General features: G+C 50.2%; 1 protein-coding gene across 2 annotated transcripts in view; it reads right to left on the reverse strand.

The window, feature by feature from the left end:
* Adgrd1 (adhesion G protein-coupled receptor D1) overlaps positions 1 to 24,226 on the reverse strand; it is a 115,308-nt gene that overhangs the window by 27,866 nt on the left and 63,216 nt on the right. For both annotated transcript variants that reach the window (XM_075978005.1, XM_075978008.1), the window contains 2 exons: positions 12,938 to 13,011; positions 4,878 to 5,001 (listed from right to left, as the gene is read on the reverse strand). In XM_075978005.1, coding sequence (XP_075834120.1) covers positions 4,878 to 5,001; positions 12,938 to 13,011 — 198 coding nt within the window. The remainder of the gene's footprint in view (positions 1 to 4,877; positions 5,002 to 12,937; positions 13,012 to 24,226) is intronic.

A 24,226-nucleotide genomic window follows, 5' to 3' on the forward strand; every position in this document is an offset into this window, starting at 1 on the left:
CCTCCTCTTATGACCCAGGAGTCTCTGTGTCTCCCATCAGCCACCTGGCTTACCAAGAAAGCAAGGCGTATCTGCCCTTCACAGTGAACAAAATTCAGGGCTTTCATCAAAAGCTCAGGGCTGATGAAGCGACTAAGATGTCAATCACGACAGGGAACTACTTTCCCGGCTATAGGGCAGAACACTTGGCCTGGGGTCCTAGTGGGAACTGGAGCCAGAGAAGGATGCAGCCACTCTCCCAAGAGGCACTTGTAGCCCACAGAGGGAAAAAACTATTGGACTCTTTCCCCATCATCTGAGCTGGCTGTCAGAAACTAAGGTCAGCCTGTAGTGCAAAGCCAGGCAGGTATGGATAAGAAACCCTTGGACCAAAGACACAGGGCCGGTGTGACATAGGTTCTCAGGACTGAGTCCTTTATAAACACCAGCCACCAGAAGAAAAGGACCCTCTCCCTGAGCTGGCAAGCCCTGACCCCAAATTGCTGGGGAAAGAAGTTACTACAGGCAAAGTTCCCCCCTGCCTTCAGAAGCATAGCCAGGCAGCTTAAGATAGCGGCATGGGTTTTAACATTGAAATTCTTGGGCTTCAGGTTTACCAGGAGGACAGCACCCAAAAGAGGTGGTGAAGGGGTGTGTGACATATCACCCTTGTTTGAAATGGCTAGAGAGACAACCACCACTGAAACATGCCCCCATGGAGGCCAGAGTCCTGGGGAGACACGGCAGTGGGTCCCATGAATGTGGCTGGTCTGTATGCACCTAGCCGGAGCAATCACCAAGATGCATGATTCATTTGTGAAAAGAGAGCAATCTTCACCCTTTGTTCAGAGAACAAAGGGTGCTTGCTGCACGCTCAGAAGGCATGTCGGTGATGATGGAAAAGCCTGCGTGTGTGCAGGACCCAGGAGACAGGAGAGAGGGAGAGAGAGGCGGGATGTTGGTTTGCTCTCTGGCCAGTGTGTATACTCTCTACAGAACCCACAAAGAATTCCTCCACTTCCTTATGCCTCTTCCATCTGGTCCTTGGACTCCTGAGGGGTCCCCTGTCCATAAGGAGGTCACAACCTAGGCTATGGTGCACTTCAACCTTGTAGCCAGAGCTGCCCATGCTGGCCACCCTCAGCCCTTTGCTTCATTTGGGGCCCTCTAGGGTGGAGACTTCCCTCGGCCCCATCTGCCCTGTCTCTGCTCCTATAGCCACCAAACCTATCCTTGCCCTTGGAGAAAGAACCCCATTCAGGAGGAAAGAATCCTCCTGAAATAGGATTCCAAAGGAGGCAGGCAGCTTCCCTCTGCAGAGAGCTCCTGCCTTCCCCCCCCACACACACACAGAGAGCTCCTGCCCCCACCCCCACAGCTCAGAGCAGCTGATTCTTAGTCAAGATTCTAGAATAATACCGGCACCATCCAGGTCTCTATTTCAACTGTGGCATCGTGGGTCTGGCTAGCGGAGCTGATATCAGCGAGTCAGAAGGGGGACCCCAGAGTAAGGAACCAGGGCTCCCCAGAGGTACCTGGCAGTCTTATGCACACTTCCCCTTCATCTCCTGGGTCCCAGGTGCCCTCCTCTCTCCTTCCCTCCCACACCCTTCTAAGAGCAGTTTGCACGGTTTTCTCTCTTGTTACTCCTAGGCTCACTTCCATGACCCAGGCAGCCCAGGAGCCTCCCCAGAGCCTAAAGGGAAAGAGGCCTGGCAGGGAGTGGCCAACAGGGGGGCTGCTGTGGGGAGAGAATGAGACAATGGGAGACAGGATGGGGGCCAGAAATGAACTTGAAGAGGGAAGCGATGGAAGGGACAGGACAGGAAGCAGGGAAGTGAGGAAGAGGGGAGTTTACTCTGAGACCTCCAGCCTGCACAGGTGACATTGGCATCTGGTATCCCCTTCAGTCACTCTGCCCGCTTTATTACTGGGACAAGGTCTTTTGCTGAAACCAGAGCCGCATGGGTTAGCCCAGTTAGCCAGCTTGCGCCAGGGATTCACCTAAGCCTGTTCTGTTTTTCTTTGGGTGGCTAGGGACCTAAACTCTAGTCCTCACTTACATGGTAAATACTTTATTCACTGAGCCGCTTCCAGCGCTGACATTTTAATGCAAAAGGTCCACAGCCCCGGTGGGAGTGGCTAGACCCACCCCTCATCCTCCTCTCTCTCCCCCAACCTGACATGAGGACATCCCTAAGACCCTCATGCTCAGAGCACATTCTGGGCCAGGCATGGAGTTCAGGGGATGGGGACTCAGGGCTGGGCATTAGGGAATGATGGCTGGTTCAGAGACTGACCCCACAACTGAGTGTTTGGGGTTAGGGACTCAAGGCAGGGTGCTGAGTGGCTGGGTTCCCAGACTGGATGGTGTCCACTCCTCCCCTTATGCTATCTGCCATGGATGGGCCTCCAGGGATACGTCCCCCATGTCCCGCCCTGCTTCAGGTGGTAGAGTTGAGCTCAGCAGACCCACACAGCACGTGGCAAGGAGGAACCCAGTGTACCCCAGTAGCTGGCACAGTTGGCTTACAGTATTTACTGGAGGCCGCCTGGCATGCATAGGCTGGATGTCCTGCAGAAGGAGCCTGTTTGTGCCCGGTCCTCATATATATACTCCTCCAGCCCCAAGAAACACCCACGTGACCCTGGCTATGCCACAATCCTGGGACCACGAAAGCGGCTCACACAGTGGTCACACCAGTCTCATCACTCCTTGCTTTCATGCCTACATACGGGCCCCCTTCGTGGCTATATATGACTGCCTATCTTGGATCCAGGCTAGAGATGGTGCAGTGGTCACGAGTGGGAAAGGGTTCCACGACAGCACCCCACACAACACACCCAGCACCAGCTGCAGGACAGCATTGTGTACACTGGCTGTGCCCTTTCTTTCCCGCCATGGCCAGATTTAGAAAGGCAAAAACAAACAAAACAAAAAAAAGACAAAACGTGGTGTTGGTTTCAGGGCAGGATCCCTCTGAGTCAGCGACCACAAACTCAATGCCCTTGAAGTGCCAGGAGAGACTGCAGGAGGTCAGCTGAGGCTCCCCACCAGGCACAGCACGCAGGGGCCACTCTGCCCAAAGAGCCCCTTAGAGCAGCCAGGTCATTCTCCCTGCTACACAGGAATGAACTGTTGCTATCTTCAGCACAAACCGAAGGTGTATGTGTGTGTGTGTGTGTGTGTGTGTGTGTGTGTGTGTGTGTGTGTGTGTGTGCGTGCACATGTGTGTGTGAAAGGCACATGTGTATGGTGCATGTGCACAGGAGTGCTTACAAGTGAAGGCCTGAGCTTGATGTCAGAAACCTTCCCCCACCCCTCTTCCACCTTATTCGTTGAGGCAGGGTCTCTCGGTCAAGCCGAGAGCTTTCCCAAATGGCTAGTATAGCTAGCTAGCTACCCTCCAAGGTTGGAATTACAAGAAAATCCATGCAACACTTAAGTGTATTTCTGGAACAAACTCCAATGTTCATGCTTGCAAGACAGGCGCTTTAATCACTAAGTCTTCTCCCAAGCCCTGTTCTACTTTTTTGCAAACCAGAAATCAAGACTTTCGAGTAAAGTATCCGAGCATGAGCTTATGATGCGATAGCCAAGCCTTCCACCTTTAAACTTCATCAATACTTAAGTGGCCAAGGCCAGCCTCAGACACATTCTCGAGTCTCCTAGGACACAATCCATCTTGGTGTCTCCTGGGGCATCAGCCTAGACAATCCCTCCTAATAGTGGTCCAGCAGTCTAAGTTACTACTCAGGGATGCCTCACTGTCTGTTAAGATTGCACAGAAAAACCACACTCACTCACCCAGAAGAAGACAGAAGCCTCCAGAAGTGAGTGCCTAGGAAGAAGCCAGGTGTGGAGAAGGCCTGGAGAGACCTCAGAGGGTAAAAGAGATGGGGACACAATGGGACGAGAATGTCCAAGGGCAGGCTTGAACCACAAGCTCAAAGGCCATGAGGGTGAATTTAGGTGCCCAGGAAGAAGCTGGCTTGGTATCAAGGAGATGAGGTCATTTGTGCCACCTTTTGAAGTCTATAAGTGTGCCCCAGGCTTGGCCTCACTTGTGAGATCTGCCTTAATTTCGTTAATGTTCATGAACTGTTCCTTTTAAACAGGGATAATTTTAAACCATTTTCAAATCAACCTTTCCTAGCAATGAATAGATGTGAATTTTCTCCCACGAAGACACCCACGGGCTGTCTAAATTTGGTGTCACCAATACTGACTGGTGACAGATTTATGATATAAATGAGTCTGGATTTCCTTCTTTTTTTTTTCTCTTTTTTGACTTTGGAGATTGGATATCTCTTGGGATAAATGCCAGGCATGAGTGTCCACTCCCTGGAGAGTACATATCCCTTTTGCTCAGCAGACCCTCCTGGGTAGGCCAAAGAAGAGCAGAATATTCCTCAGTTCAGCGGTCCAGCATGTGGAGGCCCCAGAGGAGAAAGCTCTCTACCCTGGTGTCGTTTGAAATGTCCCCAACAGTGCGAAAGCTCCCGTCTCCCTCAGTGAGTCTAAGGGTTCACTTGCGATTTCCCTCTGAGTGGTCTTTGGGGACATTCAGGTTCCCAGCCAGCACACTGGATGCTCACTTGTTTAACTGCCCACAAAGAAGGAAGGAAAATCACTGGCCAAGGTACCTTCTCTGCTCCTCTTGGTGTATGCTTGTTGGAAGCCATTGGCTCATTCCCTACAAGTCTAGAGTGTCTTCCCAGGGCAGTTCAGCTTCCCAATGATCTCCCCTCCAGGCCTGTGGTCTGTGTCCGATGTCCCATTATGCTCCCTTAACAAAGGTAGGTTTCCATGTGAACCACATGTCAGCCTCCCCAGCTTGCTCTTCAGCGACAGCTGCCGCGACCCGAGGGCCAGGCGGTATCTATGTGGCACTCACCTGCAGTGGGACCACTTGCATGAGGATGGCAAAGTTGGTGAGATGGGTACAGTGGCACACTGAGTGGGTGAGGTTGCCCTCTGTGAGCGCACAGCCCTGACTTGACCAGACGCCTTCCCCGGAGCTGAGGACACAACAGACAGGCATGATTAGCGGGAACAGTGGCACTCCTCAGCCCCACAGGCTCAACAGCTCACTGGCTAACTCTGATGCCAGGGTGCAAACTGTCTTCGGGTATTAAAACTGGGAAGTGGCTGGCGCTGGCGAGACCCCAGAAAGATCTCTTCTGAGACAGAGAGAGGCTGGGGCCACTGCCTCAGCTTGGTTCACTGGGGAAGCACCTAGACCCCCCCCCCACTCTGGGAAGAAATGTGTGTGGTCCAGAGTCCAGCTTGGGAAGCCAAACACCCGGGGAATCATGAGTGATCTAAAAAAATGTGTTACAGTTCTTAAGTGCATGTCCGGGGACAGATATGTAAAACACAAGGTGTATATAAGTAATATAAAAATAACTAAAATGCAGTGCCTGCAAATATATGATGTGGTGTGTATATACATGAAACTCCTTCATAGCATTTTAGAAACCTCAAGTTGGGAGATATGGTTCAGCGGTCAGTGTTACTCACTGTGCAGTGATGAAGACCTACATTTGATTCCCAGCATCTGTGTAGCAGCTGGGCATGGTCCTATGTCCTCCTATAAACCCAGTGCTGTGGACGAGTGGAAGCAAGGGGATTGCTAGAATTGCCAGTCCAGCCAATAAGAACGCAAGCTCCAGATTCAAGGAGAGACCCTGACTCACAAGGCTAAGCTGGGGAAGTATAGAAGGCACTTGATGGCCTCCTCTGAGCAGGACATATGTGTGGGCATGTGCAACCACAAACACACGCACACACACACGCACTCTGCATGCACACACATTATTGTCGCTTAAAGTTTTATCTTAAGGATTTTATTTTATTTTGTGTGTGTGTGTGTGTGTGTGTGTGTGTGTGTGTGTGTTGAGGGCTGGGGATATCTGTATGGAAATACAGGTGCTTGCAGAGGCAAGAAGAGGGCATCAGATCTCCTGGAGCTGGAGTTACAACTGGTTGTGAGCTGCAATGTGTGTGCTAGGAATTGAACTTAGGTCCTCTGAAAAGCAGTCTGTGCTCTTTACCGCTGAGCTATCTCTCCAATCCCCAAGAACTTATTCTAATAATAACCATTGGCCAATGTCTATCATTACACACAAAACACAGAAATGACACACACAACATCATAACGGTATGCGGGAGGCAACAGCTACCTGGTTTCTGCGAATGCACACATAAATGAATGCAAATTACTTAGGAACTGACAGCCTCCTCCTCACAGTGGTCTCCAAACACCAGGGGAAGAGGTAGGGAGGGAGGCTGGGGTCAAACGGAATGTTTGCTTTTCTGAAATGTTCAAGTCTGTAATTGCTGCTGGAGTTACGATTTCTTCTCACAGTGACACCCAGGCCAGTATGCACTGATGCCAGTTGGTTTATCTTTGCAGCAAGTGTGCTGGCCATTGTCATTTTCTCGTGTGTACTTCTCTGCCCTTTCAAATGACAAGCAGGTATCTTTGTTCGCTAAGACAAACCTGTGTCCAGCTTGAGAGAGGAGACACCAGTCTACCAAGCTGAAGGAGTCTGAGGCTCAGACTGTCTCTGATTTGTATTCTGCTACAGTTCCTACTTCTACATCGAGGGAATAGGCGCTTGGAGCGAGGTAATTCATGCCCCCATCTTGCTCCCCTGACGATATCCATGAACACCCAGCTATAGCAGTTTTATATTCCAAAGAGGCCTGTAGCCCTTGCAATAGTAACCCTGCTGGGGGGTAGGGCTGAGAGTGTGGGAAAGGGGCCGCAGTGTGGGCACTGCACCTGGTAACTGAGATGCAGGGACCAGCAGCTTTCTGGGTGGTTTTCATGATGAATGAGCCACCTCTTGCGGGAGGTCGGAGGCAACGGGCAGAAAGCAAAGCCCGGGCCAATGGAACCACATGTAGAGGAACCAGATCCCCATCAACAAGGCAGAATATAAAGGAGTCATGGGCCCCTCCCCCACCCCACATTTGGATCTAACTTTCCCAGGACCCGGGGAAGGACCGCCTTACAGGTGATTGTGTTTTATGCAGCTACTTTGTATGCCTACTTAATGCAAAGATGCCACATTTCCATTTGAGGTCACCCTGAGAATTAACAGGTGTGGAAACAGTCCGGAGGGTGGACTTGGCCCTCGGCTCTAGTGAAGGGGGCGCAGACCATCCATGAAAGTCATGTCCCGAAACAGAACCCTGCAGGTGTGGCTGCTATAATCAGCCAGGAAAGCTGAGTTCTGAGAGGTGTTACCTCTGGATGGGATGGAAATCTGCTCCCCAGGGAGGTGGTGGGGATGAGCGGGAAGCTTCCCAGCTGCGCACAAATAAATCCGCCCAGAAGACAGCTGAGCAGTTTCAGATAGCATCAAAAAATATGCGCGGCCCGTGACCGGGGACGTCCACACCGTGGCAGCAGTACGGTCACTCAGGTACATAAATACAATGTGACATATATAAACACAGTATAAGAAGCAGGCATCAATAGAGGCGGAACCCAAAAAAAAATGGTGTAGAACGATGGGACCAAAAACACTTCCATATATTTCCTGTGAATGCAAGTGTATATGACACATAAATTATTTCAAAATACATGCATAAACTCAGGGTAAGATGTAAAAAAAAAGAAGTATTTGCTTTCTTAAAAAAGTAAGGTTTTATCTTTAAAAATGAGAAGAATGATATTTCGAAGCCCAGACGTGCTTAATCTTAACGCCTGTAATCTTAACACTTGGGAGGCTGAGACAGGAGGCTTGCTGTGAGTTCGAGGCCAGCCTGGGCTAGACAGTACATTTTAAGCTAGTTGGTAAAGTGAGGCCTGTCTCAAACAAATGGAAAAGAGGAATATGGATATATTAGGGGGTGGGGGTGGGGTTCAGTGGTAGAGCACGTGCTTAGCATGAACAGCTCTGGGTTCCATCCTGGGTCCCACAAAGGAAATAAGTAAAAGCATATATTCATAAATATTCAATATATACCAAGTGAGTCACTGTATAATTTCTTAGAGTATTAGTCTTTTCCAAAAGCGACCCACGTCTCCTGGCAGAATGGCTCCTCAGCCAGTAAAAGCATTTTGCTGTCAAATCTGAGGGCCTAAGTCCAATTGGTCTCTGGGACACACAGGATAGAAGGAGAGAGCTGACTCGGGCTGCAGGTCATCCTCTGATCACCCCACACACACTCTGGAGCGATTGTAGCTACACCCAACTACACGTGTGCGCACGGAAACAAGTATGTTTAAGATTACAAATAATAAAAAAATAAATAAAATTAGAAAAAGTAGCCCAGAATTCTAAGACCAGGGAAGACAGTTTTCAAAACTGAAAGAGAACTTGTTCTCAGATGGTCGAGCGATAACTGAATTCACTTCCAGCAGGCTCGCAATACAAGGAAGGTTAAAGGGACATTACGCCAGACAGAGACGTGGCTCTGCACAAAGGCATAAAAATAGCTAGAGATGGGATAAGTGTAGGCGTCCATGGCATGGCCCTGGTCTTGTCTGTAATTGCTCTACAAGATAGCTGATTGTCTGGGGGCAGAAACAAAAAAAAAAAACCCTGTGAAGATTTAATGACGGCAGGGACAACCTTACAATCGATGGGCAGGAGGAACCACAGGTGCGTATTAATCACATCTGAGAATACTCTTAATGTCATGCCATATCCATTGCAGCCAGACACGAGGGCATGCAATGTCGATCGTCTGAACAAGGCTAAGAGATGGTCTTTAAAGCCCCACATTTAATAAAATAGAATTAAAAGAAAATGATACAGCACTAGAAAATACACACTGAAGGGGTAGAGCAATGCCCAGAGGAATCTTTTGGGAATTAAGAGTACTTATTACTCTTCCAGAGCACTCAAGCACCCGCACTGGGAGGCTCACACCCACCTGTAACTCTAGCACCAGCTGAGCCAATATCTCTGGCTTCTAGCTATCTCTATCTTCTAGCGTGTGTGCATCTACCCACAGGGGCACACACACACGCCCCTAATAAAAAATAATAAAAATTGCTTTTTAAAGGGGCAGCGAATTGTGTCCCAATGTGATGGGGTGGACCTCAGTGTAGCACTTATCTCCCACGGTAAAGAAATAGGGACCACAGAGAAGAGCAAACTATCCCAGGCCACCATCAATCACAGTGGAGAATCTGCACGCCTCCTCTCAGGTCATCTTTCTTAGGTCTTGTTCACTCTACCTCTCAGACCGAACCAAGAGCCTCGTGCATGCTAAGCAAGGGTTCTACCACTAAGCCATATCTCCACCACCTTTTCTATGTTTTGTTTTGAGAGAGGCTTTCTGAGCTGCCTGGGATAGCCTTGAACTCACTCTGTAGCCTCCGCAGGCTTTGATCTTGCTGTCTTCCTGTCTTCCTGGCCTGTGAGTTTGAGCCCAGCTTCTTACTCTTGGAATTTGTTCCCAGAGCCCTCCAAAGGAATTCAAAGATTTGAAGTGGCCCAAAGTTGGCATAGAGCCGCCACATGCCCTCTTATGTTAATCTCCAGATGATGCATAATATCAAATGCGATGTGAATGGCATGTGGATGGTTATGTCGAGGTGGGAATAATGACAGGCAAGAAGTCTGCCTGTGCTCATTAAAGGTGTCATTTCCCCCAGCCCAAACATTTCAGGTTTGTAGTTAGATATCTACTACAAAATCATGGGTACTGAGGGCCGGTGTGATTGGCAGGACAAGTTAACAGAACAGTAGCAAGACCAGAAGCCCTGCGCATAGCTGCCTCTTAATGTAGCCTCGCTGGCGTTTATGGAACTCCCACCACAAATACATTGCTTCCCAGGAGCTCTATAGTATGGGTGTAAACAACTTAGAGCACCTTTTAAAAACAGAGGCTATCGAAAGCACCTTTTTTAGGTCATAAAATATTTAATTATAAATCACCAGCAGAAAAGGCTCTCGAAATGCTCCCACTGTGGGGAAGTTAAGCAGCTCCCCTCCGGCGCGATGGCTCAGGAGGTAAAGGCACTTGCTGTCAAGTCAGGTGACCTGAGTTCCATCCCTGGGACCCACACAGTAGAAAGAGAGAACTGACTCCCCGGGGTTGTCCTCTGACCTCCAGATGCAGAGCATGGGGAGAACGTTTGAAGTAGGCAGTATTGTCCTAGAGCTCGGTCATGTGATCGTACAGCTGTGTTCACTCATCAAAACCAAGAGAACTATGCTTTTCAAACTGAATCTCCCTGAATACATAATAAGGAATCATTTGAAAAATGCTGTGGCTGGATGCTTGTGGTGTGGCTGTCTCTGCGAGCTATCAAAAGTACCTTTTAGATCATAAAATATTTTTAATTATAAATCTGGGGCTGAAGAGAATAGCACTACGCAAGCATATCAACGCGGGCTGATACCCATATCTTGTCTATTGTGTGCAACGCTGGGAAGACATTCTCTCTAATACACCGACTTCCTTTCTTTGGATGTGCACCAGCAGTGGGTCTGATTTTTTTTTTCCTGATGATTTCCACAATGGCTGTGCTGACTCAGCCTCCCCGTTTCTCCACACCCTGGCCAGCATGGCTGTCTGTTGTAGTTCGTCTCAGCTGTCAACCTGACATGACCCAGAAGCACCTGGGAGGAGGGAACCTCAGTTGAAGAGCCGCCTCCATCAGATTGACCTGTGGCCACATTTGGGAGGTATTTCTTTAACTGCTAATTGATATGTGCAGGCCCTTCCCACTGTGGGTGGCGCCATCCCCTAGGCAGGTGGGCATGGTTGGTCTGAGAAAGGTAGCTGAGCAAGCCACAGGGAGTAAGCAATGTCCCTTCAAGGTCTCTGCTTCAGTTCCTGCCCTTGACTGCCCTCCCTGATGGACTCTAACATGCAAGCCAAACGAACCGTTTCCTTCCCCGTGTTGCTTTTCACAATTTCTAGCAATAGAACCTAACCAGAATGCTGACTTTTATCTTTCTTTTTAAGAGTCAAATAGCTCACTTGGTAGCAAAGAGTGAAAAGAAATGTGTGTGTGTGTGTGTGTGTGTGTGTGTGTGTGTGTGTGTGTGATGTGTGTGTGTACACAAGAGTGTGTGGAGGCCAGAGGTCAGCCTTGGGTGCCATCCCTTAGGCACCATCCCCCTTTTAACTTTTGACAGGATCTCTCACTATCCTGGAGTTCTCCTATTAGGTTAGAATGGCTGCCAGCCACAGGCACCTTCCTGTCTCTGACTCCCAGCACTAGAACTGCAAGCATGTGTCCCCGTGTCTAGCTTTTCACACGGGTTTTGGGGAGCCAAAATCAGACCCCCATGCTTGCATGACAAATATGTAACCATTTGAGCCATCTCCCCTGCGCCAAAAAGAAACTCATAAATCTTCTTTTCTCATCCTGTGGCTGACTGAACTGTGGTGGTCAAAAGGCCGGTGACAGAAGAATCCCCTCGCAGGCTTGATCTTTTGCAGAAATGAAAAGAGGCCAGAGTTACTCGACTTGCAATTATCCTCTAGACAAGAGTCCCGACCGCTGGGCACCCAGCGTCTCAATGGCTGCTACAGTCTCCTTCTTGTGTTATTGGAATCTGTGCAAAGTTTCCCTAATGTCTTCAATGCCTGTGCCCTAGCCGGCTGTCGGGAACAGCTTGTATTCCATGGCAGTGAGCATGCCCCCTCCACACTGGTTCATCCTTCTGACTATCCCAGGATTCCCTTGAATTCCACACATATCTCTGCGGGGCACTTTGCTGGAAATACCAACGATTTCCTCCTCCAATTTACAATTCCTAGAGTTGGCTGCTTGTCCCTTGACCTTTCTCCTTAAAGGTCATAGAAATGAGCCCTGCCCCCAGAAGCTCTCTTGGATTGGATCCTCCCTGCTGCCTTAGGGTTTCAGTGAGGTGCTCCTCCAAGCTGTAGGTGACTGTACTCTTGGATGAAATGAGATATGTGTTTAGGCCGAACTCACGCTGGCTGGCGCAGGTTCTCCTCGACGCCTGTCCTCTGGTGAATGGCTTCACTACAGCCTCTGACTCAGGTCTGGGCTCTTTTTGTCTGGCCTCTTTCTCTGCCACACTCTCCTCAGCTTTCAGGATTCTTTGTGATTCACTCTTGCTCACTTTGAGCTCATTACCCACTCTTATCTCAGTTTCTTGCACTGAACCCATCACCCCTGAGGTCCACACCCACAACCCTCATCTTGTTCCTAACAGCCGTCCCTACTGCAGTGGAGAGACACCTCACAGCAATCTTATTTGCCTTTCCCTGAGGAGTGGGATATTGATTTGCTTTTTCTTTTATGTATCTGTTGGCCATTTTTGTTTTTTCTTTTGGCAAATGACAATTTAGGTCTGTCGCCCATGACTTAACCAGGGTACTTGGGTCTCTGACTAGTAGGTTGTTTGAATTTTTGGAAACTATTTCTGGATATTAACCTCAACACTAAACATCAAATACAGAGATGTTTTTATTACATTATTCATATGTTTGGTGGCAATGTGTGTGTGCATGCTAGCATATGCATGCAGAGGTCAGGGGAGTTGGCTCTTTCCTTCCACCATGTCCTAGGGACCAAAGTTTGGGTTATGAGACTTGACAGCAGACACCTTCACCCACTGAGCCATCTCACTGGCCCCAACGCTATGATATTGATATGCTATCCAGTGAATGCTGTTTCCCAAAGCCCTGCATCCCAGTCCTCCCTCAAGACACTCTTTAGAGAAGGCTGTGGATCAGTATTTCCATGCGTCCTCATAGAGCCCTGATGAAATGATTCTAAGGACTACAAAAAGACCTTTGAATCCACGCAACCTCCAGTCATACCCAACCAGGTCTTGCCTCACGCACAGTCATACAAACACATTGGCTTCATAAGCACAACCCTGCCCTGTGTGGTGTGAGAGCGCCCTGAGGTGGACACCTTGAGCCACTGAACAGCTTGTTGTCTTCCCATCTTCCCCGTTTCTCCCCCTTCTGTCTGCCTGGTAGCCCCCACACTCACAGTACCTGAAGTTAAGGAAGGCACAATACAGGAAGAGGCGGTTGCTCTCATTGGTGGCATCAGCATACTGCTTATGAGTCTGAAATGAAAGGAAAGGGATACAGCTGTGATAAGAAAGGCCAAACACATGTCCTGGAGTGGGGACAGGATTCCACACAGGGGCTGAGACTATGGTTCACCAAGTAAAAGCATTTGCCATGGAGGACCTGATGACTTGAACTCAATCCCCAAACCCAAATAGAAACCAGATGTTGTGGTGCACATCTGTAATCCCAGGGCCCTTATGAATGATGAGGGTGAGAGAGCTGGAAGCTGTGAGCCAGCTAACCTGGGTATGTGGCACCGTTCCTAAACAAGAGAGAGCCTGTGACAAGGGAGAAGGCAAGAACTGCCTCCTGAAGGTTGTCTCTGACTTTCACGCATGTGCCATGGCACACACATGCCTGCCTCAATACACACAAAGTTTAAGGTGTTTGCAGTTAATTTATCTATTTAAACAGATTTTCAAATTTTAAGATGTATGTGCATGCATATGTGTGTATCTGTATCTGTGTATCCATGCATGTGAGCGCAATGCCCATGGAGGTCAGAAGGGGGCACTGGACCTCCTAGAGCTAATTATAGGTAGTTGTGAGCCACCTGAAATGGGTGCCGGGGCCTGAACTTGGCCCTGCTGCAAGAACAGCACACACTCTAAACTGTGGAGCCATCCCTCCAGCAGCAGAATTTTTTTATTTCCCCAAAGATCTCTCACATTCTGAACATCCAGGGTGCCTGTGACCAAGCTGGAGAAGCCAAGTGACCACTGTGAGCTAATTCTCAGTCACACCCTCCAGGGCTTCCCCAGGTCGGCACCTGAAGGCTTCCAGCTCTCTTATCAGCTCAGAAACAGCCTGCACGGAGGAGTGAGGCAATCAGAGCGCTTTTGAGTTTCTGCGCATGAAGAAGGAAGAACTTTATGGAATGGCGTGGGAACCTGGAATTAGAAGCGCTTGCCTCAGAGTGGAAGAGAAAAGGCTTTCATATCATCCCTCTTCCTAGGCACTCATCCACACAGCCATAAGGCACTCCGGGGAAGGTTTAACACAAGGAACACAGAGAACTCCATGCCTGCATCCACACTTGGTATAAACAGCTTCTGGTTACCCAGGAATGGAGATGTAGGGGAGGCAGCACAGATACAGGAGCCTATGGAGGGTGGATGATGTAACACTGAGCTGGAAGTTAGGAAGGACAACCTTGGTGACGACCTGCCCAGGTAAAGATGCATCTCTACTGGAATACAAGCCCTGTGTTTAATATCTCCTCTGGACCCAAACTGCGCAGAAATGTCTAAGAGATACATCTCTGTGTCACCCAGGTCATTTAGAAGTATTTAAAGCAAGCAGGTTGCCAAAGGAAGCCATCCCCAGCCCCCCATGACACAAGAGACACGGGCTCTAGGGAGATGTTCAGAAGACTATCTTCTCCTGGGTGGTTTACTTCTGCTCCTCCTACCCCCCGGACACCAGGGTTTAAATCATCCTTCAAAGAAAAAGTGCAGCTGGCCAGCCAGTGTGCAGAAAAAGCCAAGTGTGTGTGGTCCACAAGGGAGGGGTAGAATAGCCGTCTTGGGTCTGGGGCCAAGGTCACAGTCCTGACCAGGAATTCCCTGCCCAGCTGGTCCTCAAACTCTGGCCCATGCTCAGCTCTTTGGCTGGGAAAAGCAAGTTGCTTAAAAAATAAAAAATAAATAAAAAAGGAAGCCTTGACGTTTCCAGAGAGATTCTAACATATGGGAATGCGGCTGTGCCAAAGGAAAGGTGAGTCACCTCGCACAGCCCACGTTCCACTTGAAGAGGACCGTGGGAGGCCAACAGTCCATCCAAGTCCCAGTTGCCTGGGCTGGAGAGAAAAATCATTTCCGCAGGTCAGCAGGATGCTGGGCATCCGGAAGGGCCTGGCAGCATCTCTCTGAAGATCCTAGCAGAGAACCCTGGGACCAGCCCACACAAGCCTGGTGGTTCCCCCGCAGACACACGCTGTGTGTCCAGAGCTTCAGAGGCTGCACAATAGCCCCTGCCATTCCACAGGCCCCCTCCACCTCTGGAACGAGCTTCCCAATGGGATTAGCCAGCCAATTACTCATAACCTGCTGCTTACAGGCCAAGTGTGGGCTTCTGAACATGAAAGGGAAGGAAATACATCTGAGAAGTTCCCTTAAAATCCCTTGTTCAGACATGTGGTTACTTTGTGTTTTAGTGTGTGGCTTTAGCCATAAAGAAATTGGGAGACACTTCTTCATCACTGTCCCCAAGCAGAAGGCAGATGGCACCGTCACCGTGATCCTATTTACGACCCTCGGCAAAGCAGAATCACGGACCGAAATAGCCACATCCCCAGCATAGGGCCAGACACAGGCAGAGGTCCCACTCCACCCTCGCTGCTTCTTTACCTCTCCCTCTGGTCTTTTCCCACAGCCAGGCCCAGCTCTGATTGGCGAAGGGGCTCACAAGACAAAGGCCTGATGTTCTCTGGTTTCAGAGACTCTTAGGATAGATAGCCCTTTACTGCCCATGAAAGCCCTGACGTGGAAGACTGGTGGACCCTCTGGGTGAGAGCCAGAAAGGAACCAATGAGATGTGCAGGTTCCTTTCCCATGATCTGCATCCCTATCACAGGTCAATGGGATGGGCCACCTTGAGGGCAGAAGGGCAATAACAAGCCAGGCAACATCCTGTCTGTGCCTTGTGCTCAATGCTTTCCCAAACTATGTGTTTGCTGCCTGATTTTTGACTCTCTTGTCCCAAGCCAAGAAGTAGGAAGAGTCCCCCACTCCTACCCCATCTGGGCCATCAACTCCATCCAGACTCTATCTGAACTAACCAGGGTGCACAAACGGCCCCATAGACTTGGTGATGTCAGGCATGTCTCCTTAGCAATAGGTTACATGTGGGCCTCAGTCCTATAGAAGGGCCACCCTCACCTCTCAACAAACATCTTTTCTCCAGGTGCAGCTTCCCATGACTATAACACAGCCATGGGAGCACCACCACAGGGATGCACCAGGGTCAGAGAGAGCACGGTCAGCCTCTGCCCCAGAGGTCCAAGAAATGACGTTCCCATAGCACAGAATCCAGGTTTTAATCTCTTCATGGCCAGAGCGAGCCCTTGGCCACGAAAGGAAAGACCCATTCCTTTAACAGGAGCTGCCTTCTCAGCCACGCGCCTCCAGGGCTTCCCCAGGTCGGTACCTGCAGGCTTCCAGCTCTCTTATCAGCTCAGAAACAGCCTGCACGGAGGAGTGAGGCAATCAGAGCGCTTTTGAGTTTCTGCGCATGAAGAAGGAAGAATGGTGTGGGAACCTTGAATTAGAAGCGCTTGCCTCAGAGTGGAAGAGAAAGGGCTTTTATATCTTCCCTCTTCCTAGGTACCACACATCCATAAGGCACTCCGGGGAAGGTTTAACACGAGGAACACAGAGAACTCCATGCCTGCATCCACACTTGGTGTAAACAGCTTCTGGTTACCCAGTGATGGAGATGTAGGGGAGGCAGTGCAGGCACAGGAGCCTATGGAGGGTGGTCGAGATGAAGGCAGAAGCTAGGCAGGATAACCCCGGGTGAGAGCTGGGCCAGGTGAGGGTATGTCTCTAATGGCCCACTAACTTTCCACCATCCTGAACAGGCCAGACCCGGGACCAGAGGGGTCCTGCCACCGGTAGAGCTATCCAAAAATGCCTCTGGTGTCGGGTAGCACCCCCTGCAGTTGTCCCCCTCCATTTCCCTCAGACCTGCCTCTTTCTTTCCTATCTCTCCCTACTTGCTTTCACACTGACCTCACCTCTTCTTATCTGAACCACAGGGGTGTGGCCTGAAGAAGACCCGCCTATGTGCTTTCTGTGATCACGTGCACGCTACCATCCAGCCTAGCACAGCTGCCGCATGGCCACCTGGGTCCAGCAGCTCAGGCAGCTACCGATGGCCCTCCCACAGCCTCTCCTGCTCTTGGCCTCCATCCTCCCCTCTCCACGGCCTTGTCCTTTTCACAGCACACATCCAGTCCTATGACACACTTAAGATCTTCAGGGAAAGATGGAACAGAGACAGCTCAGACACCTGGGGGTTGACAGCCACCCTCCCTTTGTGGTGCTGCCTTCTGCTTTAGCCCAGCCTACCCCGTCTGTCTGTCCCACCTAGCACTCATCCACCTATCTGTCCTCCCGTCAGTCCATCTTTCCTATTTGCCTATCTACCCTCCCATTGTCCTGTTCATCTGCCTGACAACTTCTGCCTCATCACCAATCCCCCCCGCCCCATCTGCCCACCTCTGTCTACCCCTACCTGACCGCCCACCTTTCCCTCTACCTCCCTTCCACTCACTCACTTCCTCATTCATCCACCCCCCATCACCTTACTCCCCCCCCATCCTACCAACATAGCCCTCCCTTGCCCATCCGCCTTCCCATCATCCACAGTGCCCATCCACACACACCTCTCCCGAGCTTACCCGTCTTGCTGCAGCTGCCTGGGAGGTCTAACCCTCCTGACACGCCAGCAGAGCTCACCCTCACCGAAGCTCCAGGCTCCCCCGTGGGTGCCATCCTCTGCTGTGTTTTCCTCCCTCTTCTCTGCACACTCTTGCGTCTGATAAATCCCAACCCTTTCCCAGGGTGTCAAATCCCCAGAGCAGGCCCCACCCTCGCAACCACCCCTTACACAGTGTCCATTACCAGATAGGTAAGTTGTATACACAGAGACTCATGAACCGGACAGTCACCCCGCTCTCCGTGGGCTCCCATGGGAACCCCAGTCATGCCCTGGGATCTGCCCCCTAAACATCTACAGAGCTGTAGAAGGACAGGAAGGTGACTTGGGTATAGATTAGGAGAGTGGAATGAGGAGGGGACCTCAGAAGGTCATCTGTCTTCTCAAGTGACTCCAGCTAGCTGTGGTGACATCTGATCAGTATTCACTTCCCAGTTCTTGCTAGCAGAACGAGTTCTGCTCAGGATGACAGCAGGGCCCTGAGTCTGTCTGTCTAGCACCTGCTCTCACCCTACATTGCAGGGGGGCTAGAGGGACAGTCTTCTCCAGCTCACCAACAAACACACTCACTCACTCATGTACTTGTACTATGTTCACACCCGGCCTTGCTGATACTTCTGAACACTCTGGCTGCTCCTTCCTCCCCTCGGACACCAGCCTGGTCTCCTAGGGGACAGAGTCAAGTGTAGCTCAGACCCATAGGATGGGGCTGTGTGGAGTTCCTGCCCATCAAGGCCTAGCACCCTGACAGATCCACAGCCCTTTCCCACAAAGGCTCCCCGCTGACTGGCTGGGTTATTTCCCCTTCCAGAAGCCTTTGTTCAAGGACTATGTCTATTGATAGTTATTTTTCTCAAGATGCATAGTTAGAAATTCCCAAGATGCATGATCCTCTTTCTGATGTCACTCTGCTGTGATACAAGGTGAGACAGAGTGGAGACTGGACCACGGACCACACCTGCCCGCCTGGACTCTCCATCTCACCCCCCTCATCCTTCCTGCCCCGGGACTCTGCTGTGCTGAGAGTCATGAAGATGGTATTTGGTAGACCTGAGCCTGCCACTCAAACTATGCTGTTTTATCCTCCCCCCCCCCGTGTGTGTGTGATGTGTATGTATGTGCATGTGTATGTATACATGCACGTGGAAGTACAAAGTCAACCTCAAGTGTCGCTTCTCAATAGCCATCCATCTTGTTATGGTCTTTCCTTGGCTTAAGGCCCAACCAACTCAGCTAGGCTGGCTAATGAGCCTCCGGGATCTGTCTGACCCCTCATATCTTTAGAAAAGATGGTGCTGGCTTACAGAACTGTAAAATCCCCACCTCTCCTGCTGGTGGTGGTGGTGGATTGTGGTGACTCTGTACCCTCGAACATGCCACGTGAAAACGCTGGTTTCCCCCACAAGAAAGGAGCTGGTTTACTTAGAAAAGAATGCAAATGTTTGATGGGCTGTAGTGGTATCTATTTCTGTGCAGTGTGTGTGTGTGCGTGCATGTGTGCATGTGTGTGTGTGTTCATATAGGTGTGTCTGTGTGCATACGTACAGGGGCCAGAGTCCAACCTTGGGTGTCATTTCTCAGCTGCTTCCTACCTTGTTCCTTTGAGATAAGAACTCTCGTTAGTCTGGAGCTCGCTGAGTATGCTAGGCAGTCTGGCTAGAATGCATCGGGAACCTGCATGTTTCTGTTGGAATGACAGGTGCCACAGTGCCTGGCTTTTTAAGGTGGGTGCTGGGAATTGAACTCATTTTCCTCTTTGCTCAGCAAGTACTTTGCCAACAGAGCCACCTCCAAGTTTGGTCTTTGTTCCTTATCTCCCCATCTGCTACTCTATTTTACAAGCTTTTAAACAATACAGCTCGATCCCAATCTCCCTGGGCCCCAAGTACACACACACACACACACACACACACACACACACGTACACACACACACACACACACACACACACACACACATTCATGCACATGTGCACTGTTTAAGAAAATGGACAACCTGCTTCTGGGATCCTCCCCCTGATCAAGGGTTAACAGTTAAAAAGGTGCATGAAGATTCCTTACAGACACAAGGAGAAAGGTCTAACTAATCTCCCTCACTAATTAACATGGGACTAGCAGACATAACTGGCCCTTCTAGGAAGAAGAAGTCTCATAGCAGGTGAGGCTATCAGAACTACTGAAGCAAATTTGCTTAATAGCCACAAAACATTCAAAACTGGCCGATATCCACAGGGAGGGAATCAAGACGTCTGCGCCAGACAGTATTTACATTTCAGTGAAGAACGAGGTCTTGAAGCCTCGTCAGTATGCATGTTGCAGCGCTGTGCAGGAGTGCAAGGGCGGGGGAAAGGGGGATGAGGGGAGGACGGCACGACAGAATAGAACCAGGAGGAGCTAGACAACAGCCAGGTAAGGCCCAGGTGAACATGCTGTGTGTCCTTCTGCTTCTAAGTCCTCCACAGTTATTTCCTCCACAAGTTAATCACACACACACACACACACATACACACACACACAGAAATAAAATGCAATCTTGATTGGCCAGGCACGGAATGAGGGAGTCTGAGTGGAAGTAACAGAGAGCAATGACCCAGCCCAGGGCAATGACCCCACCCATCAGGGTTTGGGAGTCTTGCTCCTAGAAGCAATGAATCCATCCGGATGGCGGATGCATCAGGATGGTGCATAGCCAGATGAGCAGCAACAGGTGGAGAAGGGAGGTCGCTGGCAAGGGGCTCACTGACAGCCCGTTTTTAGCTGAGAGAATTTCCAGATGGTAGAGATGGAGGGAAGATATGGACAGATTCCAGCCAACTCCCTGGTGCCGAGAATTGAAGAGTGGCTTCCCAGAGGGCATGGCCCTGAGACCCCACAATGGCTTCTACCTGTTCTCAACACGGTGATGATCAAATACCCAGCGAGCAGTCAAGGAAGCAACAGTAGGCTGGGAAAAAACTGCCCACCGGGCAGGACAGCCTGAGGACCACCAACCAGAAAACCACATACTTACAGTCTGGTGGGCGGACTGCTTGGAAGATTCTCATTTCGCCTGACTTCACTGCCAGCGAGAAGCATGATAAGACAATGCCCAGCCAGAGCACAGCAGCTCAGTCCCAAGATGTTCTAGAAAAACTGCTTGCAGCAGCACTACAGACTACAGAGGCTGTGAACCACATTGGGAAAAGTCTCGGAGGCTGGAGGTGGAGATGGTCGAAAGGGGGCTAGGGGATTTTGAGTGAGAAGCACATTCCCTGGTTATCCTGGCAGTGATGGGCTGCACTCTGGAAACAGCAGACTTTAAATATGTGTGGCTTCTGTTTGTTTTCTGTACTGTGCTTTGGAGGGTGCAGATGGAGCAGCTCTGGGACCTGCAGGTCAACCCAGAGGAAGGCTGTCCTGGTGAGGGTCGGCAGGAACTAATGGTGCACAGAGATCTGTGTGCAAAAGCACCAAGCTCATCGGGGACTGAAGAGGGACCGACTTCAAGCCAGCACAAACCGGTACATCTGGTGGTGCTGGTGAGCAAGCAAGAATTCTCTGCAGCGCAGTGTGATGCATGCTCTGTAGCACAGTGTGATGCTAGGTGCAGTTGTCATAGCCCCAGACCTGAGCCCACGAACTGCGGTGAATGCAGAGATTCGTGGCTGCCCAAGGTACTCAGAGTAAGTGAAGTTGAGGGACATACACATCATGTCCTCGGATGTCAGATTCAGGTAACATTGCAGAAGAGTGGCAAAGAGAATATAAGAACCAGAAGATAGGGTATGGCGGTGATTTGACGGCCATTGTGTGACGGTGGATTCCCAGCTCCAGCCATCTGCACTGGGCCAGCACAGAAGAGTCCCAGGGTACAGTTAGCCAGGGATGGGATGAGAGCTCGTGGGACCTTACCTCTTACTGCTGAACTATTGGCCATTGACAGATTCTGGGAAAGGGGGAGTCGTGATCTTCACTTGTGTGCCCACCAACGAGCCCACTAGCTCCAATGGATACCTCCTCCAAACCAGTGGTCACAGTTTAAACCCAGTGGGTCACAAAACAAACAGATATAAAAGTGAGAAAGATTTCTAGGTAACGGTACAGAGAGAATGGTATGGTAGGGATATAGAAATAGGTAAGGGAGTCAGAGTGGCCAGTGTGTGTGTGTGTGTGTGTGTGTGTGTGTGAGAGAGAGAGAGAGAGAGAGAGAGAGAGAGAGAGAGAGAGAGAGAGAGAGAGAGAGAGAGAGAAACTGACAAGGGGCAAATTTAATTAATAGAAAAGTAAACATGTTAAAAACTGAGCCCATTCCTAACTGTGACCCGTGCCACCTCTCCCAAACCAAGCTCCCTTGAGTCACGTATCAGTGAGACCCACCGTGGATTGCTCACAGACACGTCAGTGAGACCCACTGTGGACTGCACACAGACACTCACCTCCCACTGTAGGGAAGGACTGGGTTTTGTGTCCCTGGAAAAGGGTGATGTTCTATTTATTCGCTTTAGCAATGACTAAAATTCACAAAAACAGCCCTGTTTATGGGGTCACCATGGGGTTATGGCTGATTGCTTCTGGGACATCACCTGTCACTCCCAGGGCACAAAAACCACTTCAGGTCCTTACCAAAGCACTGCGGTGTTCAGTGGAAAAGCTTTTACTTAGAGGCATATTTCCCTGTTCAGCAGAGCACTTTAGCAGAATTAAACAGCCTGAACAAAGAAACACATCCGAGGGAGAAAAAAAAGAAAGAAAGAGAAAAAGGAAAACACTTATCACTGGCAATGGCCCAGACAGTAGAGTCCCCAGATAGGCTCAGGCAAAGTGGAGGGGAAAGAGCCTTGGGGTTCCCTGAGCTCAGTGAGCAATACTCCCACCTTGCCTCCTGGCAGAGCAGATGCGATCCCACAGAAGGGAACCAGAAAAGCGGAAAAGACTGGGGGCTATTACCCAGCTCTAACAGAGCGTAGCTCCAGCATCGTCCATTGGGAAATGACCATAGGGTCACCGGCCCCGTCCTCTGGCCACCAGCATGATATGGCAGGGTGCCCACTTCATGATGCAAACTGTGACCTGGGCTGAACTGGGGGGCAGGTGTCTCAGAGCCCCATTCTTCTGTACAATTCTGCCCCCACCCTATTAGACATCAGATTGCTTCCTGCCCGGACACGAACTGAAAAGAAGGTGATGAGTGAGGGACGGAACTGAGGGAGGAGATGTCAACATGGCCAAGAAGCGAAGAACAAAGAGCCTGGACACGTCCAAGGACAAGAGCTAACCAAACCTCCTGGCCACAGCTGCCACCAAGGATGTCTCGGCGGAGACCGTGCAGATGATAATGGCTATTTCCATTGAGAAGACGGGGACATCCGCTCTCTAAGGGCTACCAGTGGGCAGCAAGCCCATTGCTCTGCCTGGGACATGCCAAATCCCCAGCTTCCAGCACACTGTTCTGGAACCTCGTGTCTCCAACACATTTTCCGACACTGCAGACGGAACACATTTGCTCATTTCCACAGGGACGAAGCCAGCTGAGGTAGAGCAGAAGCCATTTCCTGGGCCACCCAGGATGACCCGCAGGAGGCCCAAGCAGTCATCCTCCTAATCAGACTGAGTGAATGGATCAGCACCTGGTAACAGTCCCCACCCTCACCTCCAGGCTCCAGTCACAGACCTGGCAGTGGATTCCTTTAGGAGCCCCACTAATGCCACCACAAGATAGCCAGTCCTGCCAGATAACTTGATTCTCTGTCCATCTCTCATCCAAGCAAGGAAATCTCTGTGAGGCTTGTCCCAGAATCACCACCCCCACCGCAACCTGCACCTCCACAACACAATTTTTATAACCGGGCAAACGGCACACAATCACCAGGCTGGTGATAACTAGCCAGAGACACCTGTAGCCCTCAGAGAGGACCACTTCTGATCTCTAAGGTCATTGGTGTAGACTAGAACACTATACTGTGAGCACATTATTCCGGGTGTGTTGGGATGACATTGCTAAAATAAGAGGGAAGCAGACATTTGAGGGGGGCAAGCTTATCAAGATGAGGCAAACATGGGCCTTACGCATCTGAAGGAAGAGAGACTGGGTGGGTGAGACTCAAGAGAGGAGTCCAGAGCAGGCATTAAAGTCACAGCTCCCATGACCTACTCCTTCTGCGAAGCCAGCCACACAGCCCCAGTCCTGTTGCTGGTACTTGGTGTGGCCATCCCACAGCCCTGGGCTCAAACAGTATCAAAGGCCTCACCCAACAGTGAGGGAAGCTGAGGCCAGAGACCAAGGGACTTGACTATTGTCTGACAGTAAACCAACCCAAGGCACACCTTGGTAAACTCCTGAGTCCTTGACTCCCTCCTCCTCATCCCTCACTTGGTCCTTGTACCTGGTCTATTTTCTTGTCCCCTTCCTTCTCCCTTCTTTCCCAACTTTAATCCTGAGCATGAAGAAAAGCCAGACCTATCATAAAGCTGAAAACCTCTATCAACAAATGGTGCCACGTGGACAGCTGTATCCACATAAAGCCTGAGAGAGCTTGGGAAGTAATTCTAGACAGAAAAGAATAAAGTTAAGCATGGCTTATTGATAGCAGCACTTTCTCGGGTGGGCTCTCTTTGCTAGAGACAAACACATCTCATTTAAGAGAGGCTTTCTGACTCAGCTTTAGCTGTGAAACCTTACAGCTCTTTTAAGAGGCCCTGCCACCAAACACTTAAATGCTATTTATGAATAGCTGACAGCATGCTTCTTGGTAGTGACAGAGACCTTAAAACGCCAAAGAGTTGAGCAATA

This window comes from Microtus pennsylvanicus, chromosome 1, assembly GCF_037038515.1.
Source record: "Microtus pennsylvanicus isolate mMicPen1 chromosome 1, mMicPen1.hap1, whole genome shotgun sequence".
Taxonomy (NCBI): domain Eukaryota; kingdom Metazoa; phylum Chordata; class Mammalia; order Rodentia; family Cricetidae; genus Microtus; species Microtus pennsylvanicus.